The 17,319-nt window shown below is 44.8% G+C and overlaps 1 protein-coding gene across 1 annotated transcript; it reads left to right on the top strand.

Annotated features, from left to right (window-relative positions):
* The first annotated feature begins 9,349 nt into the window (after positions 1-9,349).
* ACAT2 (acetyl-CoA acetyltransferase 2) lies at positions 9,350-17,194 on the top strand. Its single transcript, XM_065680478.1, has 9 exons — positions 9,350-9,504; positions 9,588-9,722; positions 10,962-11,143; positions 11,986-12,103; positions 12,893-13,036; positions 13,248-13,370; positions 14,102-14,256; positions 16,268-16,378; positions 16,964-17,194. Exons 1-9 carry the CDS (start codon positions 9,456-9,458, stop codon positions 17,129-17,131), a joined length of 1,185 nt encoding a protein of 394 aa, XP_065536550.1. The 5' UTR covers positions 9,350-9,455; the 3' UTR covers positions 17,132-17,194.
* Positions 17,195-17,319: the final 125 nt, after the last annotated feature.

Genomic DNA, 17,319 nt, shown 5'->3' with positions numbered 1-17,319 from the left:
CCCGCCCCGCCCACACACCGCGCTCGGGGTGGGGGCTCTGCGCGCGCACGCGCAGCGGCGCGAGCCGCCGCAGTGGTGCGGGGAGCAATGGCGCAACGTGGGCACCGCGCATGTGGCCGCCGCTTGTGGGGCTGCCCAGGGGAGATGGCTCCGCCGGAGGGGCCCGGCCCTGCCCTGCTGGGGCGGCAGCTTTCCTTCGGCTGCTCGGGCGTCGATTTGGAGCCTGTCAGCTGAACGGTCGGGGCGGTGGAGGGCGGTGGGGAGGTGCCGGGCATCCTGGGGCGGGCGGAAGGATACCGGGAGCCTGGCGCTGACGGGGTGCTGTCGCCACTGGGGAGGGCGGACCAGGGAGCGGGGCGCCCTCTGGCGGCCGTGGGATGTCTGAGTCCGCGGGCTCGCCTGAGGGGGGTTGGCGGTGGCTCCCCGGGAGAGCTGCTCAGCGCCTCGTTGGGAGGGAAGACGGCACCTCCATGAAGGGAGAGTGGACGCATCCCTTAACTACGTCCGAGGCGGGCCCCGGGCTTCTCGGTGGGAACGGTGGGGCTCCTGCCAGGCCCGGGGTGGACAGGTTCGCTCTGAGCGACAGAGCTCAGCGGTACCGTTGGCGACGGAAGCAAAGAGAGTTAAATTCCAGCGGCTTTCAGATAAATAAAACTTCGGTTTCAGCAGTAATAAAGAATAAAACAGACTGTTTAACAGAATGGTTGGGGTTGGAAGGGACCTCGAGATCATGGAGCCCAACCCCCCTGCCACGGCAGGGTCACCCAGAGCAGGGTACCTAGGAGCTCATCTAGGATGGTTCTGAATGTCCCCAGAGAGGGAGACTCCACAACCCCCTTGGGCAGCCTGTTCCAGTGCTCTGCCACCCTCAACGTAAAGTTCTTCCTCATGTCCGTTCTATGATCGTATGTTGAGGTGAAAATTCCTGTGTTTTAGTTTATGGCCATTGCTGCTCATCCTGTCACTGGGCATCACTGAAGAGTTTGGCACCATTCTCCTGCACCCACTTTTGAGATATTTACATGCATTAATGAGATCCCCTGTCAGTCTTCTCTAAACAGGCCCAGCTCCTGCAGTCTGTTTGCCGGTATTTGCAGTCTAGCACTGAGCTGCTACTTAAGTTTATCTGTCTTACCTATTATCCATAATTTCTCAAGCAACACTACTGGGACAAGTAAACACTTTCCCCTCTTGCCAGTGAAGTCTCTGAGTTATTCTGCTGGCTCAGCTGTGCAGGTGTAGCTGCTTGTCACTGGCTACAGCACCACTGCAGGTGCTCCAGAAACCTGTTGTGGCTCTTGCTGCTCACAGAAAGAACATATTGTGTGTGTATATATATATATATATATATATATATATATATTCCAATGCACATGTCCCGGCATCCATATACACATGCACAAATACACAGGTTTTGCCGTGGGAACTTGAAACGTTTTGACACCCAAACTATGCTACAAGTGATTTGACATGGTTACCCAAAAAGGGTGAGGATCATGTGATGAGTGCCCACAAGGATAGAGGGGTTGAGTTAATTCCTTTGAAGTCTTATCTATTTTTAAACTGAAAAAGATAATGCTGTGATTATTGCTGTTTGGGGTTTCCTGCTCCCACCTGTGCTTTTCTCTACAAATACCTTGCAGATATTTAAGTGTTCAAGATACTAATTAACAGGTTAGCATCCCGGGATATGGCAGCATGGGAGAGGCAATGAAATACCAGAGTAATCCTTAATATGAACATCAGTGTAGCAAATTGACCTCGTTTCCCCCTGCACAGATGTAAAAATTACAGTACTGAAAATGTGTATAAGCTGAGCAGGACAAGAAATTGAAACTTTTTCCATATAGCAGAGATACACACAGGGCTGCTTCTATTTTGTCTATTCCTATTCTGCGTATAAATTACCTGATATTTGCAGTATATCAGCAGCAATTTAAACACAAGATCTCCCGATATTTGCCTGGAGTTTGGCTGGGTTTTGTTATGTTCAAAACCAGAGTCTCCCTTGTGTGTTTTTAACAGTACAGAAAGGTCTAGCTCAGATATACTGTAAGGTGTGGGGCTGTAAAGCTTCCACCAGTGCTTGCTGTTTGTGTTCATGAGCATGTAGAAACACTTCCTGCATTTTTTTACCCCTTGTCAGCACTTAGTTACTTTAAATTTATCTTGACAGGTGTGGATTACATCTGTGGGAAACATGCTAGCTGAGGAAGAGGCAGCCAGCCAGAGACATCAAAAGTGGAATCAGTCTGGAGAACTTTATATTCTGGTCTGCCTTCCTTCTGTCTTTTCAAATGAACTTGTGAGCACTCAAATTTTTGTTCAAGAAAATAAGAGCAGCAGTTTGCTAACTGGTCCTCTGATACCTTTGAGAGACGACATTTAACTGAAATAGTCTTTTACTCTGTTTGCACAGCACCTAGCACAGTGAGATCTAAGTCAGGACTTTTGGGAGCTACTGGAGTAAGTGTGTTGACACTTGCACTGGATTGCGTTTACAGTGTGGTAATAAGTAAATCTGCTTTTCAGGTGATGGGTGCTAGCATAACCCTCAGCAGCACCATTTGTCCTGAGATGAGAGGACAGACAACAATCTCTCCAAGCACCATCAAGAAAGCAAAATTCACATATTCATTCATCTATAATGATAAGGTAAAATAGGAACCAGGTTATGAGTGTGTGGACAGGACAGCATTGTGCAATTAAACATGCTTTCCCACACCCCTGCCCACCCTCCTCCTTGGGCCCTTTTGGGGGATATTTATGGCAACCACTCTCATCTTTGTTTTAACTCCCTTCGTATTGTTTCATCCAGTTTTTGGTTCCTTGAGTGACAGCATGTCACTCATTAACTTAATTCTCCATTACCTGAAATGCTTGGAATTGTTTTTACCTGCTCAGTCCTGGGTGTCTTTTTTGCCCCTTGGTTTCAGGTGGAAGCCAGCTGGAATGACACCAAGACTAAGACACATCTAAGCTCAGAGGGATGCTGCTTCTTACACACACACACACACACACACACACCCCTTCTTTTTTTTTTTTTTTTTTTGGCTCATTTTTCTGTTTACAGGTCAGGAAAAATAGGGAAAAGGGGAAATAAGGCATTGTTTGGAAGAAAAAAAAATGCTTGGAGTTCTGTTATGTAATTTCTTAGCACTTTCAAGTACCCTAAAATATCAGGAACTAAAGAAAGGCTAATCAGCTTTGGCAAAGGTTGTCCTTGACTTGTAAGGACATGAAATGGGGGAAGAAAAAACTGTGGCACATTGTCGTGTTTTAAACAAAAGTCATCCATAAATCGCACAGTCGCTCTCCCACTCCCCCCCTTCTTACCCTCCCCCTACTCCCAGAGGGACGGAGAGGAGAATCAAGAGAATGTAACTCTCATGGGTTGAGATAAGAAGAGTTTAGTAACTAAGATATAACACAAATCACTGCTGCTACCACCAATAATAATAATGATAAGGCAAATAACAAGGGAAGAGAATACAACACCTCAACACCAGCTGACCCAAAACTCTCCCCACCCTACCCACCCGAGCACTGACTGATACCTCGTCCAACCTTGCAGTCCCAGCCCTTCCAGGTAACTCCCCGTTACATCCTGGGCATGACGTGCTGTGGTATGGAATACCTCTTTGGCTTGTTTGGGTCAGGTGTCCTGTCTCTGCTTCCTCCCAGCCTCCCCTCCTCCCTGGCAGAGCATGAGGCTCACAAAGTCCTTGGCCAGACCAAACATTTGAGCAGCAACTAAAAACATCGGTTTTATCAGCACTGTTCTCAGGCCAAAAATCAAAAACACAATGCCTGCACCTGCTACTAAGAAGGAGAAAAATAACTGCAACTGCTGAACCCAGGAGACACATCTGCTGCTGGAACATGAAACAAGCTCTTGGGATGCACCAGGAAAGGCTGCTGCAGCCTGCAGGTGCCTGGGAAAGATGAAATGTATGGATTCCTGCACTGTGAAGAAAGTGACACAGAGAGGTCCTCCAGGTAACTACTAGGTAAAGATCTGGGTGGCAAAAAAACCAAAATTTGACATCCATGAACTCTCCCTCTCTTACAGAAGCCTACAAAATACTAGCCTACAGGCTTAGCGCTTGCTTTCTATCCCCTGGTGAGATGTTTTTATAAGGCTGTTAGTGAAATTACCACATATTTATCTTCCATTTCTAAAGCAAGAAGTAATTAAACTTCAGAGAGCTCTTTTAATGACTTCTCTTTCAATTGCCAGTAAATTTTTACAATTACATATACAAGACTCCATGGAAGCATATAAAATCATCAGAATGGTAACATACAGCTCCATAGAGCCAACTGGATTTGCAGCTCTTGTGTCTCCAAGACAGCAGCATTTGTGATGCTGCCACACACCTGTGAACTGGTGTCAGCCACACAGTGGTCAGCAGTTTTGCTTCTGTTAGGGGCTGATCACACCAGCAAGTGAACTCCAGTGCCTCTCCTGAAGACATCCCCTGGCTGATAATCATAGAATGATTTAGGGTTGGAAAGGACCTTAAGATCATCTAGCTCCAACCCCCCTGCCATGGGCAGGGACACCTCACACTAAACCATGTCACCCAAGGCTCTGTCCAGCCTGGCCTCGAACATTGTCAGGGATGGAGCATTCACAACTTCCTTGGCCAACCCATTCCAGTGCCTCACCGTCCTCACAGTAAAGAACTTCTTTCTCATATCTAACCCAAACTTCCCCTATTCAACACTGAACCCATAACCCCTTTCCTTATCACTACAGTCCCTGACGAAGAGTCTCTCTCCAGCATCCTTATAAGGCCCCTTCCATTCCCTGCGCTCACAATCATAGAATCATAGAATGGTTAGGGTTGGAAAGGACCTCAAGATCATCAAGTTCCAACCCCCCTGCCATGGACAGGGACGCCTCTCACTAAACCATCCAACACAAGGCTTCATCCAACCTGGCCTTGAACACTGCCAGGGATGGAGCACTCACAACCTCCCTGGGCAACCGATTCCAGTGTCTCACCACCCTAACAGGAAAGAATTTCCTCCTTATATCCAATCTAAAATAATGCAAAGGTTGTGGTCTGGTTTTGGGTTTTTTTTTGTCTGAGGAGAAGACAGCATTTTTTTAAAACACTGATTAGATTATGAGCTTTCCCTGACAGAAATAGATTCAAGGAGAACACATATTGCTTGTAGTACAGCCAAGAACATTTTTTGCCTATCAGGAGCTTTATTTCCAAGGACCCAGTCAGTCAGGTTGGAGTTTGAGGCTGAGGAATTTTAGAAAATGCAAATCTCATCCTCACTGGGAAAACATTCTGTTCTTTGAGACATGCCTCATGTGCTGAACCCTCCTATAGACAGCTGAGTGTCAGCCCACTGATAAGAAAGCCCGAATTGCCTTTCCAGACCTAAGAAGGGGCCTTAAGGTACTAAAGGTGCTCAGCAAGCCTGAGTGCCCTATATATCCTTACACAATGTTGCAGTATGTGGAGAAAAGGAAAGGCTTCCTCTAATCTTTCCCAAGTGAAAAAAAGCCCTGTTTCTCAGGAAAGTGTTGGCGAGCTTACCTGTTTTGGTAGCTGATATGATTTTTTTAAGGGGAGAAGAAAAAGTTGACTTGGCTGTCCCTTTGTCAAAGAACAAAAAGCTGGCTTTTTGCTTAGACCAACCACAGAACAATTCCTATTCCTTGTCAGGAATAAAATAAATTTAAAACACATATAAAGCACAGAGAACCTATATCTAAAGGTTGGTGCCTCTCAAATGCTTTCAGATAAGATCTATGAACCCTGAAAGCATCAAGGATTATGAGATGTCTCAAATAATTATTGTGGCAGGGTTTGACTCCTATCTTTGAAGAGGCCAGCTTTAATGCACACTACTGCAAAAGTAGTCAGGTGTGTCCCATGCTGCCAGGAAAGAATAAAAACCAAAGGAGAAACAAGGAAAAGCAGATTACTGTTATTTCTGTCAGTAACAGAAGTCACAAGTGTTGGCCAAAGGATCCCAAACGTTGTACAGCAAATGGCCAACTCCATAAAATACAAAGATGGATCACTTGTGCTTCAAACTTAGGTCATGATCACTGGCATTTGCTTACTTCATTGTCAAGAGTGCTCCCACCCAGCTGCAGATCAGCTGAACACAAATGAGGGTGTGAATAATGTTGAATTGCCATGAGCAGCCAGAAGAGCACAGCAGTTTTTTCCTAGCTATGCAAAAGTGGAAGGATGCAAGGTGGCATCACCAGGGAAGGGCAGGAGCCACATCTCCTTCCCTGAGGAATCCCATGTGCATTTTTTTTTCCTGTAAGGATCCCAGAAAAGCAGACATTAGTGCCATTATTTGTGTAAACGATTTTAAAGACTAGAGAATTTCCTGTTACAGGAAAGTTGTAAAATTAAGTTTTTCTGAAAGTTATAGAATGATCTCATTTCATATCAAGATTTCTGAATTTCAATTAATTGTTCTTTGCAATTTTTTTGTCTATAAAAGATGCAGCTTAGTTTTTTATCAAATTTACATCTCCAACAAAATTATTTTTTTAAATATTCACCAACCATCTGTCAAATTTATGGGGAAAAGCAAAGGTTTCACATTTTGGTAACCACACTGATCTCTGTAAAGCTTCCATTTAGGAAACATTTATAAGCAGAAAACTAAATTAGTGAACACTGAAATGCTCTAAGTTTTACCCTATTTCTAAGAAAACTGAACCACCATTACTAAATGAAAATGCCAAAATCTTTTCACTTTGAGTATTTCATGTAAGGCACAAATCCGTTTCATTGTGTTTATAGAAAAATAGATTTTGTGCAACATAGCTTTACTGTTTTACTGATAGCAAGCAAGCTCTCTGTTCTGAATTGATGTCCTAATTTTACTGACTGACTTAATTTCCCAGAGCTTAGATTTCCAAGAAATGGTAAAATTCACCAGCATGGGGCAGTAGTTTGCTACTGGGTATTATGCTGCTCATTAACTACACTGAATTTAAAAGCACAGCTGCCTAGCCACATTTAAGAAGGTTTTATCTGTATTTAAAAAGTAACTTCACTTTGATCTGTAGCATACATGTTTCATAACTATTTGCCTTTGTGCAATTGCTATGTTATTTTGTTCCTTTACGTGTCCCTTTTATCCACTTGGATCTCAATCCTGGACACCATCCAAGGAGAGTTAGACAGGATACAGCAAGCCTGCTAAAGATACCAAGATACAATTCATTCCTCTCTGTCGTTTCAGGGCCACCCAGCATTGCAGCCTGGCCCATCAGTGGTGAGTGCGCACAGTTGTGCTGTTTGGGGCTGAGAGCAAAGGTACAGCAGGTCAGCTCAGTGGGGTGAACTGCCCTGAAGGCTCCAGGGCTGCTTCACGTTCAAACTCCTTCTGTTCATTAGTGGATTAAAAGTGAAGCGTAGAGAGGGAAGGGGCTGAAGCCCCTTTCATGTTCTGTTCAGTAACTATGGTGATATTTGTAAAGCTTTAAATACAGGGGAATCCAGTCTGTAAGGCATACTTCAGGTGTACTGTTCCTTTTGGACTTTGCACACCTGCTGACATTTTCTGTTAACCTGAGCTCATCTTACATCATTGATTGTGTATTTGCATCGATGACCTTAAGTTGTAATCAATGAAACATTACATGAAGAGTGATGTATGGTACAGTTAATAAACTAGGTTATGTGGTGCTGCCCTCATACACCTATATATGTATAATATATATTACTCATTCTCTACTGAATTTTGGAAAGGTCCAGGAGCTATATTTAGCTGTATAGGGTTGCTCAGGAACTGTACAGTATTTCTCTAAAACAATCAGTCTGTGTTGCTTAAAATCATGTATTCCTGAGTTCTGCTTCTGTGGTAGATCTACTAATTATTTACTGATGAGTCTTTTGAAAAGACTCCAAGAATGTTTTTCCCATCCAGATTTAACCTAAGGGGTTTGTTAGTGTTACCAGCTGCCCTGAGTGCATTAAAGAAAAGCTGTAGCACATGCCTGTGGCAAATTAATGCAGCCTTAGGAGACTAGTAGGTCTACTGTAGAAGCTTTGGTCCACTCAAGCATTTGGCTGCCCAGGGGATTTTGCAGAGGTTTTCTTTTCTGAAGATAGCTGAATGGATTCTTCTCTTACCAAAAGCTGGAAACTCCAAAGTAACTGAAGAAATCTCATGGCACATGGTTCCTTTCTTTGACCTTGTCCTTCAGTCTGACTGAAATATCTAAAGGGAGAAATGTGTTTTGAGTGTTGGAGTTACTCTGACCAGCATGGCTGAACAGTGAAATCTAGTCTAACAGTCTTTCCATAGCTGCAGTTGATTGGGGTTTTTTTTTTTTCCTGTCTGGTAATGTTGTAGCTTTTTACATTGTAAAGCAGGAAGAGCGACTGATAGGAGCCAAAGGAATCCAACTCGGGTACTGTGTTGCTCCTGTTGTTCAGTGTTTCTGCGCAGAGGGTTCAGATACATTTTGTGCGTGCAGATTGAATACCATGAAGTTCAGATTAACCAACATGCAAACTGTGATCACAGTTGTATTGGGGCATCCATCAGTATGTATTTATCAGTGTTTGCCTTCACATACGAGGTGTTTTTCTAGGACTTAACTTGTTCTTTTTTAACTTTCCCCTCCCCCACCCTGAATCCTACTAAATTTTACTACATGGGTAAAAACATGTATCTCTCAACTCTGTTGATGCTCCAGCAGGAGTGACAGCACATTTTCTAACCACTTTCTTGGACTTCAGCCACAGCTTTCATGCAGTGCTTTAGCTGGCACACCCATTAGGCTTAGTATCTGTTCTGTGAGTGAGTAAGCACAGGTCTCAGCACAGGAGATATATATGTGTATATGTGTGTATGTGTGTGTGTGTGTTCAGAAAACAGATATATATGTGTTAGGGTTCTCTTAAATTAAAAGGAAGGATGTGTTGGGTGTTGGCAATCTCTGTGTGTCAGTAACCACTGCTGGACAGAACAGTGATAGACAATTTTGTGTCATTTGTTTTAAACTATTATTCTGCTGGTTTGACTGGGTTTTTTTCCGCACACACAGATCCTGTGAAACGCCACCATGACAAAACCCCACCCTTCAAGCCGCGGTGTGATAACGGAGCACTTGACCTGCACGTTTATGCTGTCAAAGACCATAAACGGAGCGCTGCCGCCTCTGGCGACACGCATTGGCCCGGCCCGACGCGGCTGGGTGCGGTGACCGAGACCCGCCGGTCCCGATGTGCTGCGGTTGACTGTCCCAGCGCCCGGGGAGCCAGCGGCAGAGAAAGCGCGGCCACCCCCGGCCCGGCCCGGCCCAGGGGCGCGGCTAAGGATCACCCGTGCGGGCTCCCGCCCCCGGCAGAGGCTCGGGCGAGGGGCGGGCCCGGCGCCGACTCGCTTCTAGCTCCGGCCGGGGCTGCCGCGCAGGATCCGCGCTGTCGCTCCGCTCCGCACCCGTCGCCATGAGTGCGGACCCCGTAGTGTTCGTCGCCGCCGCCAGGACGGCCGTGGGTGAGAGGCGGGCCCGGGTGCGCGGTGTGTGTGCCCCGCTCCCCGCGCCTCTGCTGACCGCGCTGTGTCTTGTGTCCGCCTAGGCTCCTTCAACGGCGGCCTGTCGGCGCTGCCGGCACACGAGCTGGGCGCCGCGGTGATCCGAGAGGTGCTGCGCCGGGCCGGGCTGGCCCCCGCCGAGGTGTCGGAGGTGATCCTGGGGCAGGTCCTCACCGCAGGTAAGGGGCCATCCCTCTTCCCGCGGCCCGGTGGCGTTGGCCCGGCTCTTCCCCGCCGCGGCCGCATCTCTCCTTCGCTGTGGAGCAGCTCAGGGATCGTGTTTCGCAACGTCGTTCCTTGGTTTAAGAACGTGGTTCCTTAACAAAGGAGTCGAGCGGCACCTTGGTCCCGCTCCTGCTCTCTGCGTGACCAGACCTGTCGCTGGGTTTCCGGAAAGGACGTGGTGGGGGGATAGTTTTGGGGTTTCTTTAAATCCCCAAGCTAGCTACCTGTGTGTGTGTGAAAATCAGTTTTGTTTCCTTGTTACAGCATCCCTTCTCCTGCGCTAGGCATTGGTCATCTCCTTTATAAAACTTATCATAATATGTAATGATAACTCTTGAGATTTTAGGAGCGGGTCCTGAGTTTGTGTTTGTGTGCAAGACCCTCCTGTGAGATCTGTGATACCACTTGCTCAGAGACAAGTATTTTGATTTATTGAAACATGGCTGATGGGGAATTGTTTGTTTTGAACCGTCCCTGGCATTTCCTAGGGTAATGTTCAATCAGCAGTCATAGGGCGGGTTTGCATTTTAAAGATGGGGCAAGAAAATAAAAGAAATATTTTTATCTTAAAGCTGATCCAGATTCCCGTATATTTTTAGCTCGCTGAAGGATGTGCTTTCCTTATCCATTTCTTTGCATACAAAGAGCTGGCATTACCCTGGCCTGGGGAGATGCACATGAAGAGTATTTTCTTTGAATATAGCGCTCCTGTTTTCTCCATCAGGATTACAACAAAGAATGGAAGCTTTCAGGACTGTCCTTGCATTATTGTGCTTTTGGTTCCCATAGGGACTTTTAGGGAAAGTTGCCTGCTGGTGGTGTAGAGATGATGTTGAAAAGAAACCCTTCAGCAAGTAGCAATTTAAATGAGCTCTCCTCTTACACATGTAGAACAGGCTAGTGCTAATCTGAAGTTGGTGTTTTATCTGACCTGCCATCAAAGACAGAGATGCAGATGTTAAAGCTGTCAGTAACAAGTCCCATATCTGATCTTGCAGGTATTAGTCAACAATATAAAGGAGAGAGGTAACTGAGCTCCTATTTCCAGGTTACCCCTTGGAACTTCTCTGTCTTCCAGCTGAAGATAGGAGCGAGCTCTGTATTTTGGTGGAATGAGGGTACCTGTTGTGAGAAGTGTCAAGGCTGATGTTTGTGTTTTAAGAACAAAGGAAATGTGCTGCCTGTTCCTGCAGGTGCTGGCCAGAACCCTGTCCGGCAGGCGAGTGTTGCTGCAGGCATCCCTTACACTGTGCCCGCATGGAGCTGCCAGATGATTTGCGGGTCGGGTTTGAAGGCCGTGTGTCTGGCTGCTCAGTCTATACTGACAGGAGACTCCAGCATCGTGGTTGCAGGAGGCATGGAAAGCATGAGCAAGGTGAGGCAAAGCACTGAACTCACATTGCGCTGCCTTACCAGCAACAAACAGCATCACGTTGAAACCCTGTATTTCAAAGCTAATGGGATAAAGTTTGGACTTGATCATCTTAAAAGTCTTTTCGACTTGGATGATTCTATGATTATAAAGGTCTAGAGGTAGATTGAAAGAACAGCTTCGGTTTCTGCACTTAGGAGTGCATGTACACATGCAGCAATTGACTTCAGTAGCTTGCTTTCTTTATTGTCTTAAAACCAAAGACCTGACACTGTAGCTACTGAAAACGTGCCATGCAAACACATACTTGTTTGCTCGTGACACCTGGCCTAGACAGGGTTTCCTGTGTTGCGAGAAGCCCAAAGAAGGAATAACTGGAAATGTTGTTGTTCACCAAACAATTTGAGCTTGGAAAGGAAGAAAAGCACTTTTATTTTGAGGTGTCCATCCTAAGGCTGTATTAAGAAATGGAGTTGGGGCAGCAATCTGATGCCTAACAATGAAGTGGCCTCTTCTGCTGGATGCCGAGTAATGTTTGTGTTCACTGGCTGTGGAGTGCAATTGGGAACCACCTAGAGATGAGGGACCCATGGCTGTACGGCCCCAGGGATGATAGATGAAATCTGTGGAGAGGAAACACTCACTGCTTGGTGATTTCCTACTGGGGAGATGAAGAGGCCAAACAGACCACACCAGCAGGAGACTGGGGGGAGAGACAGAAGAGGGAGCTGGGGAGACTGCCAGGATTTGGGGCAGCAACCTGCAGCCCCAAGGCAGGGGTCTGCCTCTTCAGTATACACTGGAGATAGAAACCATCTGACTCCTGTCAAAATACCTTCTTGCAGGCTCCTCATGTCATTCACATGCGAGCTGGAATTAAAATGGGAGAGGCTTCCTTGCAGGACACTATAATCCTCGATGGCCTTACAGATGCTTTTTATCAGTATCATATGGGTATAACAGGTAAGTGGTGACAGTCCAGGAAATGAAACAGTTAACTCAGAAGGGGAAAAGAATTCACTGATGGGCAGTCTCGGAAATCTGCAGTTTCAAATGAGGTGTTTCAAGCTGTCCTTCCGTTGTAGTCATGAAAAAAGAAAGAAATCCCTAAAATTGAAAGGCGTTGAAGGCATTTTCTGCTTTGTAAAGCTGCTGGTTTGTTAGGTTTGTTTTGGTTTGCTTTTTCCTGTCTGAGCTGTTCTCTCTGCATCTTTTGCATCCCAGCAATCTGACTTAATTTCAGGAAAAATAAACAAGATAATCCCTGCATGTAATGAGCATTCGGCAACACAGGCTTACACTGTGGAGGAATTAAGTGTGCTGTGCATACACAAGGTTCTGCAGCTGCAGATTATTGCACCTTTGGATGGGGTAGTGAACCAACTGCTTTTTCACACCCTGCTTATGAAACAGAGTAACTTCAGAACTGTTCCCTCCTCTGAAGCAGCTGTAGAGAGATCTGAGCATAATAATCCAGAGAAGCAATAGACTAGAAATGCTTGTCCACATTTGTATTTAATTCGGTGTAACTCCCCTCTGGGAGGTGATCCTGTACAGAAATTCCCACCCTCAAAAGAAAACACAGTGGAGAATCATGAGCAAACAAAAGGAGGAAATCTGAACGAAAATGTTCAGCAGGCTCAGGTGCCCACTACAGCAATCATTAATCATTCATTACCTCTGTACTTATAATTTTACACCTTAAAATCTTAGTGTTTCCTGATGACAATTTGCATTGTGTTCCTATTTCAGCTGAAAATGTGGCCAGTCAGTGGCAAGTCAGCAGAGGGGAGCAAGACCAACTTGCGGTACAGTCACAAAACAGGGCAGAGGCAGCACAAAAAGCTGGCTATTTTACTAAAGAAATCGTTCCTGTTCTTGTACCCTCTAAGAAAGGTAGGTGCGAATGGATAAAATGAAAGCTGATTTGAAAGAAAAAAGACTGTTTTCTACTGTGTCTCCTATAATCAGTGGATGGCTTCCCACTTACAAAGCCTTTTCCATAAGCTATTCTGTAAGGACATAGCCTGCTGCTTTGTTTTTCAACTTTCCGGGGTTATTGTTTTAAATAAGGGAAGTAAAGGTGATGTTGAATACTGCTTTGCAGGTCCAATAGAGGTTAAAACAGATGAACACCCTCGACATGGGAGCAACTTGGAAACAATGGCAAAGTTAAAGCCCTGTTTTCTGACAGATGGAACTGGGACAGTAACAGCAGGCAATGCTTCAGGTTGGTCCGTCTGGCTAAAACTGAAATGGCAAAGGGCAGTAGCTGCTTGTGGCTCAAGGCAGGGTCTCTGCCAGGGGTTTGGCTGCCATGTGGTTACTGCTGAATGTATTTTGCAGGACATGGCAACGTGTTTGACAACATAGTAGAACTCAAATATTAACTGTGGTGGAGGGTTTCTTTATAGATGAGTTGGTTTTGTTTGCTTACTTTCTGTGAAGCAATATGAGTGTTTGGACAACTACAGCAATACCTGATAGGCTGGAACAAATAGAAACTACTTCCTCTCTTTTCCAAACTAGCTGTCCAGTGGTTGCTAATACTGCAGGTCTGGACAAAGGAAAACCGATCATTTGTGTTTGAAAATGTTGCTCCTGTGGGAATAACTCTCCCGTCACAGGCAGCTTTAAAATGTTTTCCTTGGTCCTTCCGCTGCCTCTTCCAAAGTCTGTCTGATAAATCTGATGTGCTCCTTCTTCAGATTGTGCCTCGATTCTTCCCTCTGCTGCTTTCCACATGGAATCACAAACGTGTCTCATTTACAGCAGTGTACTTATGATGCCCATTTTAAGCCTTTGTGTCAGAGGTCAGACTTGGCGGATCTGAACAGTACTGACCTAAATCAATAAAAGATCTGTGATTCTTGTTTTGTCTAGATTCTGAAGCAGGAAAAGGTGGTACAGCACAAGCCACAAAACCCAACAAATACGTACAAGTTGTTTGTCATTCCACAGGTATCAATGATGGAGCTGCGGCTGTAATTCTAATGAAGAAATCAGAAGCTGCTAAGAGAGGTCTTATGCCTTTGGCTCGGATTGTATCTTGGGCTCAGACAGGCATAGACCCATCCATAATGGGAATAGGGCCTATTTCAGCAATAAGACAAGCTGTAAGTAATTATGTATGTCTATTATTTAAAAGCTCTTGTTTGTAATTGTTTTTCATTTTCTGGCCATGCCTTTGTTTTTCTAAATTCTAAGGAAAACTTAGTAGAAAACATAAACTAAGTGAAAACAAGACTTAAAATAGTAGATAGCATACAATATTAAGATTTCTAGTGCTACCAGGCTAGTGCCTACTCATTGTAAAAGCAAACAAAACACAAATGGATAGGTGTATGAATGGAGTTCAGAGCATAAACTAGTCAGGTTTGTGGAAAGCCACCTAGAAACCTAGGAGGCTAAAGATTTTATTTCATGGATGTGTGTAATAACCTAATTTGGGGGTGATTTTGTCCTAACACAATATGGTTCTGATGCTGAGCCTGGCCAGGTTAATTTTCAGATCACTGCCTGGTCGTACTGCAATAATACCACACCGTTGTGAGAGAAAGGCCAGTTGAGTGCATCTGCATGAGCAAACATGATGGTACCCTTTGTGTTTCAGAAAGAGTTGGAGCATGGAAACTGGATTCCTTTCAGATGAAAGTGAACACGAAGGTGCACTCCAGAACCACATCTTAACGTGCTCAGACCATTATGGCACCTGCTGATGTGCCCTTTGTTCTATCCACAGGATGAGGTTCTTGGATAAAACGCTTTGAGTGAGCAGCCCTTGTGGTACTACACTGTTGGCTAATATGGACACAGCCCATGGCAACCCTAGCTGATCATTTCTTAAAACTGAACTATGAAATTGAGTGTGAAAAGAGTTCTTGTGCAGCTGATAAGGATAGACTTGCTTTAGAATTCCTCTTAGTTTTATTTACACTATACAAAGGCCTTTTGTTCATATCTGAAATGTCCTAGCAATGTAGAAGCCTAACTTGGACTCACCCAAGCTCAATGGCTTTTGATGGGAAAGTCAGAACCGTAATGCTGAAGCTTTTTCTTACCAGATCTCAAACTGTTCTTTTCAATCAAGAATGTGACAGATGTATACATAATAAACATTTTTAGTTTATAAACTGTAGAACAGACAAGTGTATTTAACCATACCTATCATTTTATAGGTACTCTGAAAAAGGACGCACTACTTCTTAACGTAGATTTTGTATTGTGTGTTACTAAACACATCTACCAGTTTCTCTCTTCAGAATTTCATGGTATCACTTCACAGTGACAGACTGTCTAGGCCATGCACTTTAGTGTTACAGCAACATAGTAAATCTTAAAGAATGAACAGTTTCCAATCTCTCTCTGCAATAATACCCAGTAGCAAGAGGCCCTCCTCCTGGACTGTAGCGTTGGTGGTGCACCAGTCTGGTGAGCTGGTTGTGAAACAGCATTGCTCTGCTTGATTCTGCTGATAAATCATTGCTGTTAGAAACAGAGAGAGTGCAAGTGAAATGTAGAGATGTGAAACATGCCTACGCCTGCCCCCAAGCAGGCAATTGCATTGCAAGGGTTTCTCAAGTGACAACATGAGCCAAACCATCTTCCCAAACAGCTTGTCTTCCAGTGGAGACTTTCAACTTCAAGGCAGAAGAGACTGGACAAGTTACACTTGACAGCATCACTAGTGGTCATTTCTCTGTCTCCTGTGTAAAAATCAGCATTAAGCATAGAATCTCTAATGGGACCAGACTCATGACCTGAAAAAAACCCCACTTTTAATCTAAAATTTGCTTTTGAAATCAGTGCTTGTCTGTTAAGGGCAGCACAGACAGTTTAACTCCCACAATTGCACCACCACAACTGCGTGTGTAAAATTAGTCAAGCTTTTTTAAGAGCACCCAGCAGGTTATGGCACATTGCACTGACTTCTGCTGACACCAAAGTTTTGTCTTTTGCCTTCAAGAATTGTCATCAACCCTGGCTGTAAAAAAAACTAATCTGTTTCCTTCATCTTTTTAAAAGTGGTGGCTTGAATTCACCTCATTGAAGTCTTACAGAAAGCTTTCTCTGGTGCTGAGGAAGACCTAAAAGATAACAAGGCCTCTATTTATTTTGTTTTCTCAGATTGGCAAAGCCAGCTGGACTCTGGAACAAGTTGACCTCTTTGAAATTAATGAAGCCTTTGCATCATTGGCTGTTGCAATAGCAAAAGAGCTGAAAGTAAATCCAGAAAAGGTATTGAGTACATCTGAGGCCATGATTAGTTTGCCTCCTCTAACTCAAAGTTATTATACTCAGTGCACCTGGATCATATTCCAAACAAGCAAGAACAGTCCTCTTGCACTCACTTCACCATGGGAAAAATGGGAACATCAGTGCTTCCTCACACTGCTCAGCAACAGGCTGGCTTTACTAGCAGGCACGGTTTCCAAGCAAACAGGCCCTAACTTCATTATAGTGGATTTGTAAGCAGATCTAGGTAACTGCTTGGCACGCTTCTAATTACAACTTCAGACACTGAACGTGTCGATGAAGTGTACTTGCCACTGTACCCTTCTGGTGATGGCAAAATGCGTGGGTATTACTCTTCCCCTCCTTAATTTCACCTGATTTTCAAGGAATAAAGATGGCTCCCTTCCAGAAGAAACACTAACAGCAGTTGCATCCATGTTCAGTTTTTCCTTCAAATGGTGGTAGCTGACATTTCACGTTTAGCCACCATCGAGGACTGTATCTAGTGAAGTCATTCACATTGAAACTCAGGTAAGCTTGTTAAATGATTTGTTAACCTAACTTTTTGTATTGGCTCTTGTGTTTTAGGTTAATATCCAAGGTGGAGCTATTGCTCTTGGCCACCCCCTTGGTGCCTCTGGTTGCCGCATCCTTGTTACTCTCCTACATGCACTGGAACGAACTGGTGGAAAACGTGGCGTTGCTGCTCTCTGTATAGGAGGAGGAATGGGAATAGCTATGTGTGTTGAGAGATGAGTGTGAGTGAACAGCTCATGTGAACTAGCGTTGAAAGTTTCCTAATAAACTTCTAATCATGGAGCTTAGTTTGTGTTGCTTAAAATCAAGTAAGCTTCCTCCCTTCTTGCCCCTCCATACCTGCCTTGACAGACTAGTGGCTACTGTCGACACCTCAGTTGTTACACATGAGCTTAAATTCTCACTCT

The sequence above is a fragment of the Lathamus discolor genome, chromosome 5 (assembly GCF_037157495.1).
Source record: "Lathamus discolor isolate bLatDis1 chromosome 5, bLatDis1.hap1, whole genome shotgun sequence".
NCBI classification, from domain to species: domain Eukaryota; kingdom Metazoa; phylum Chordata; class Aves; order Psittaciformes; family Psittacidae; genus Lathamus; species Lathamus discolor.
Note: the sequence above shows the minus strand (reverse complement) of the source record. Positions and strands in the feature narration are given on the sequence as shown.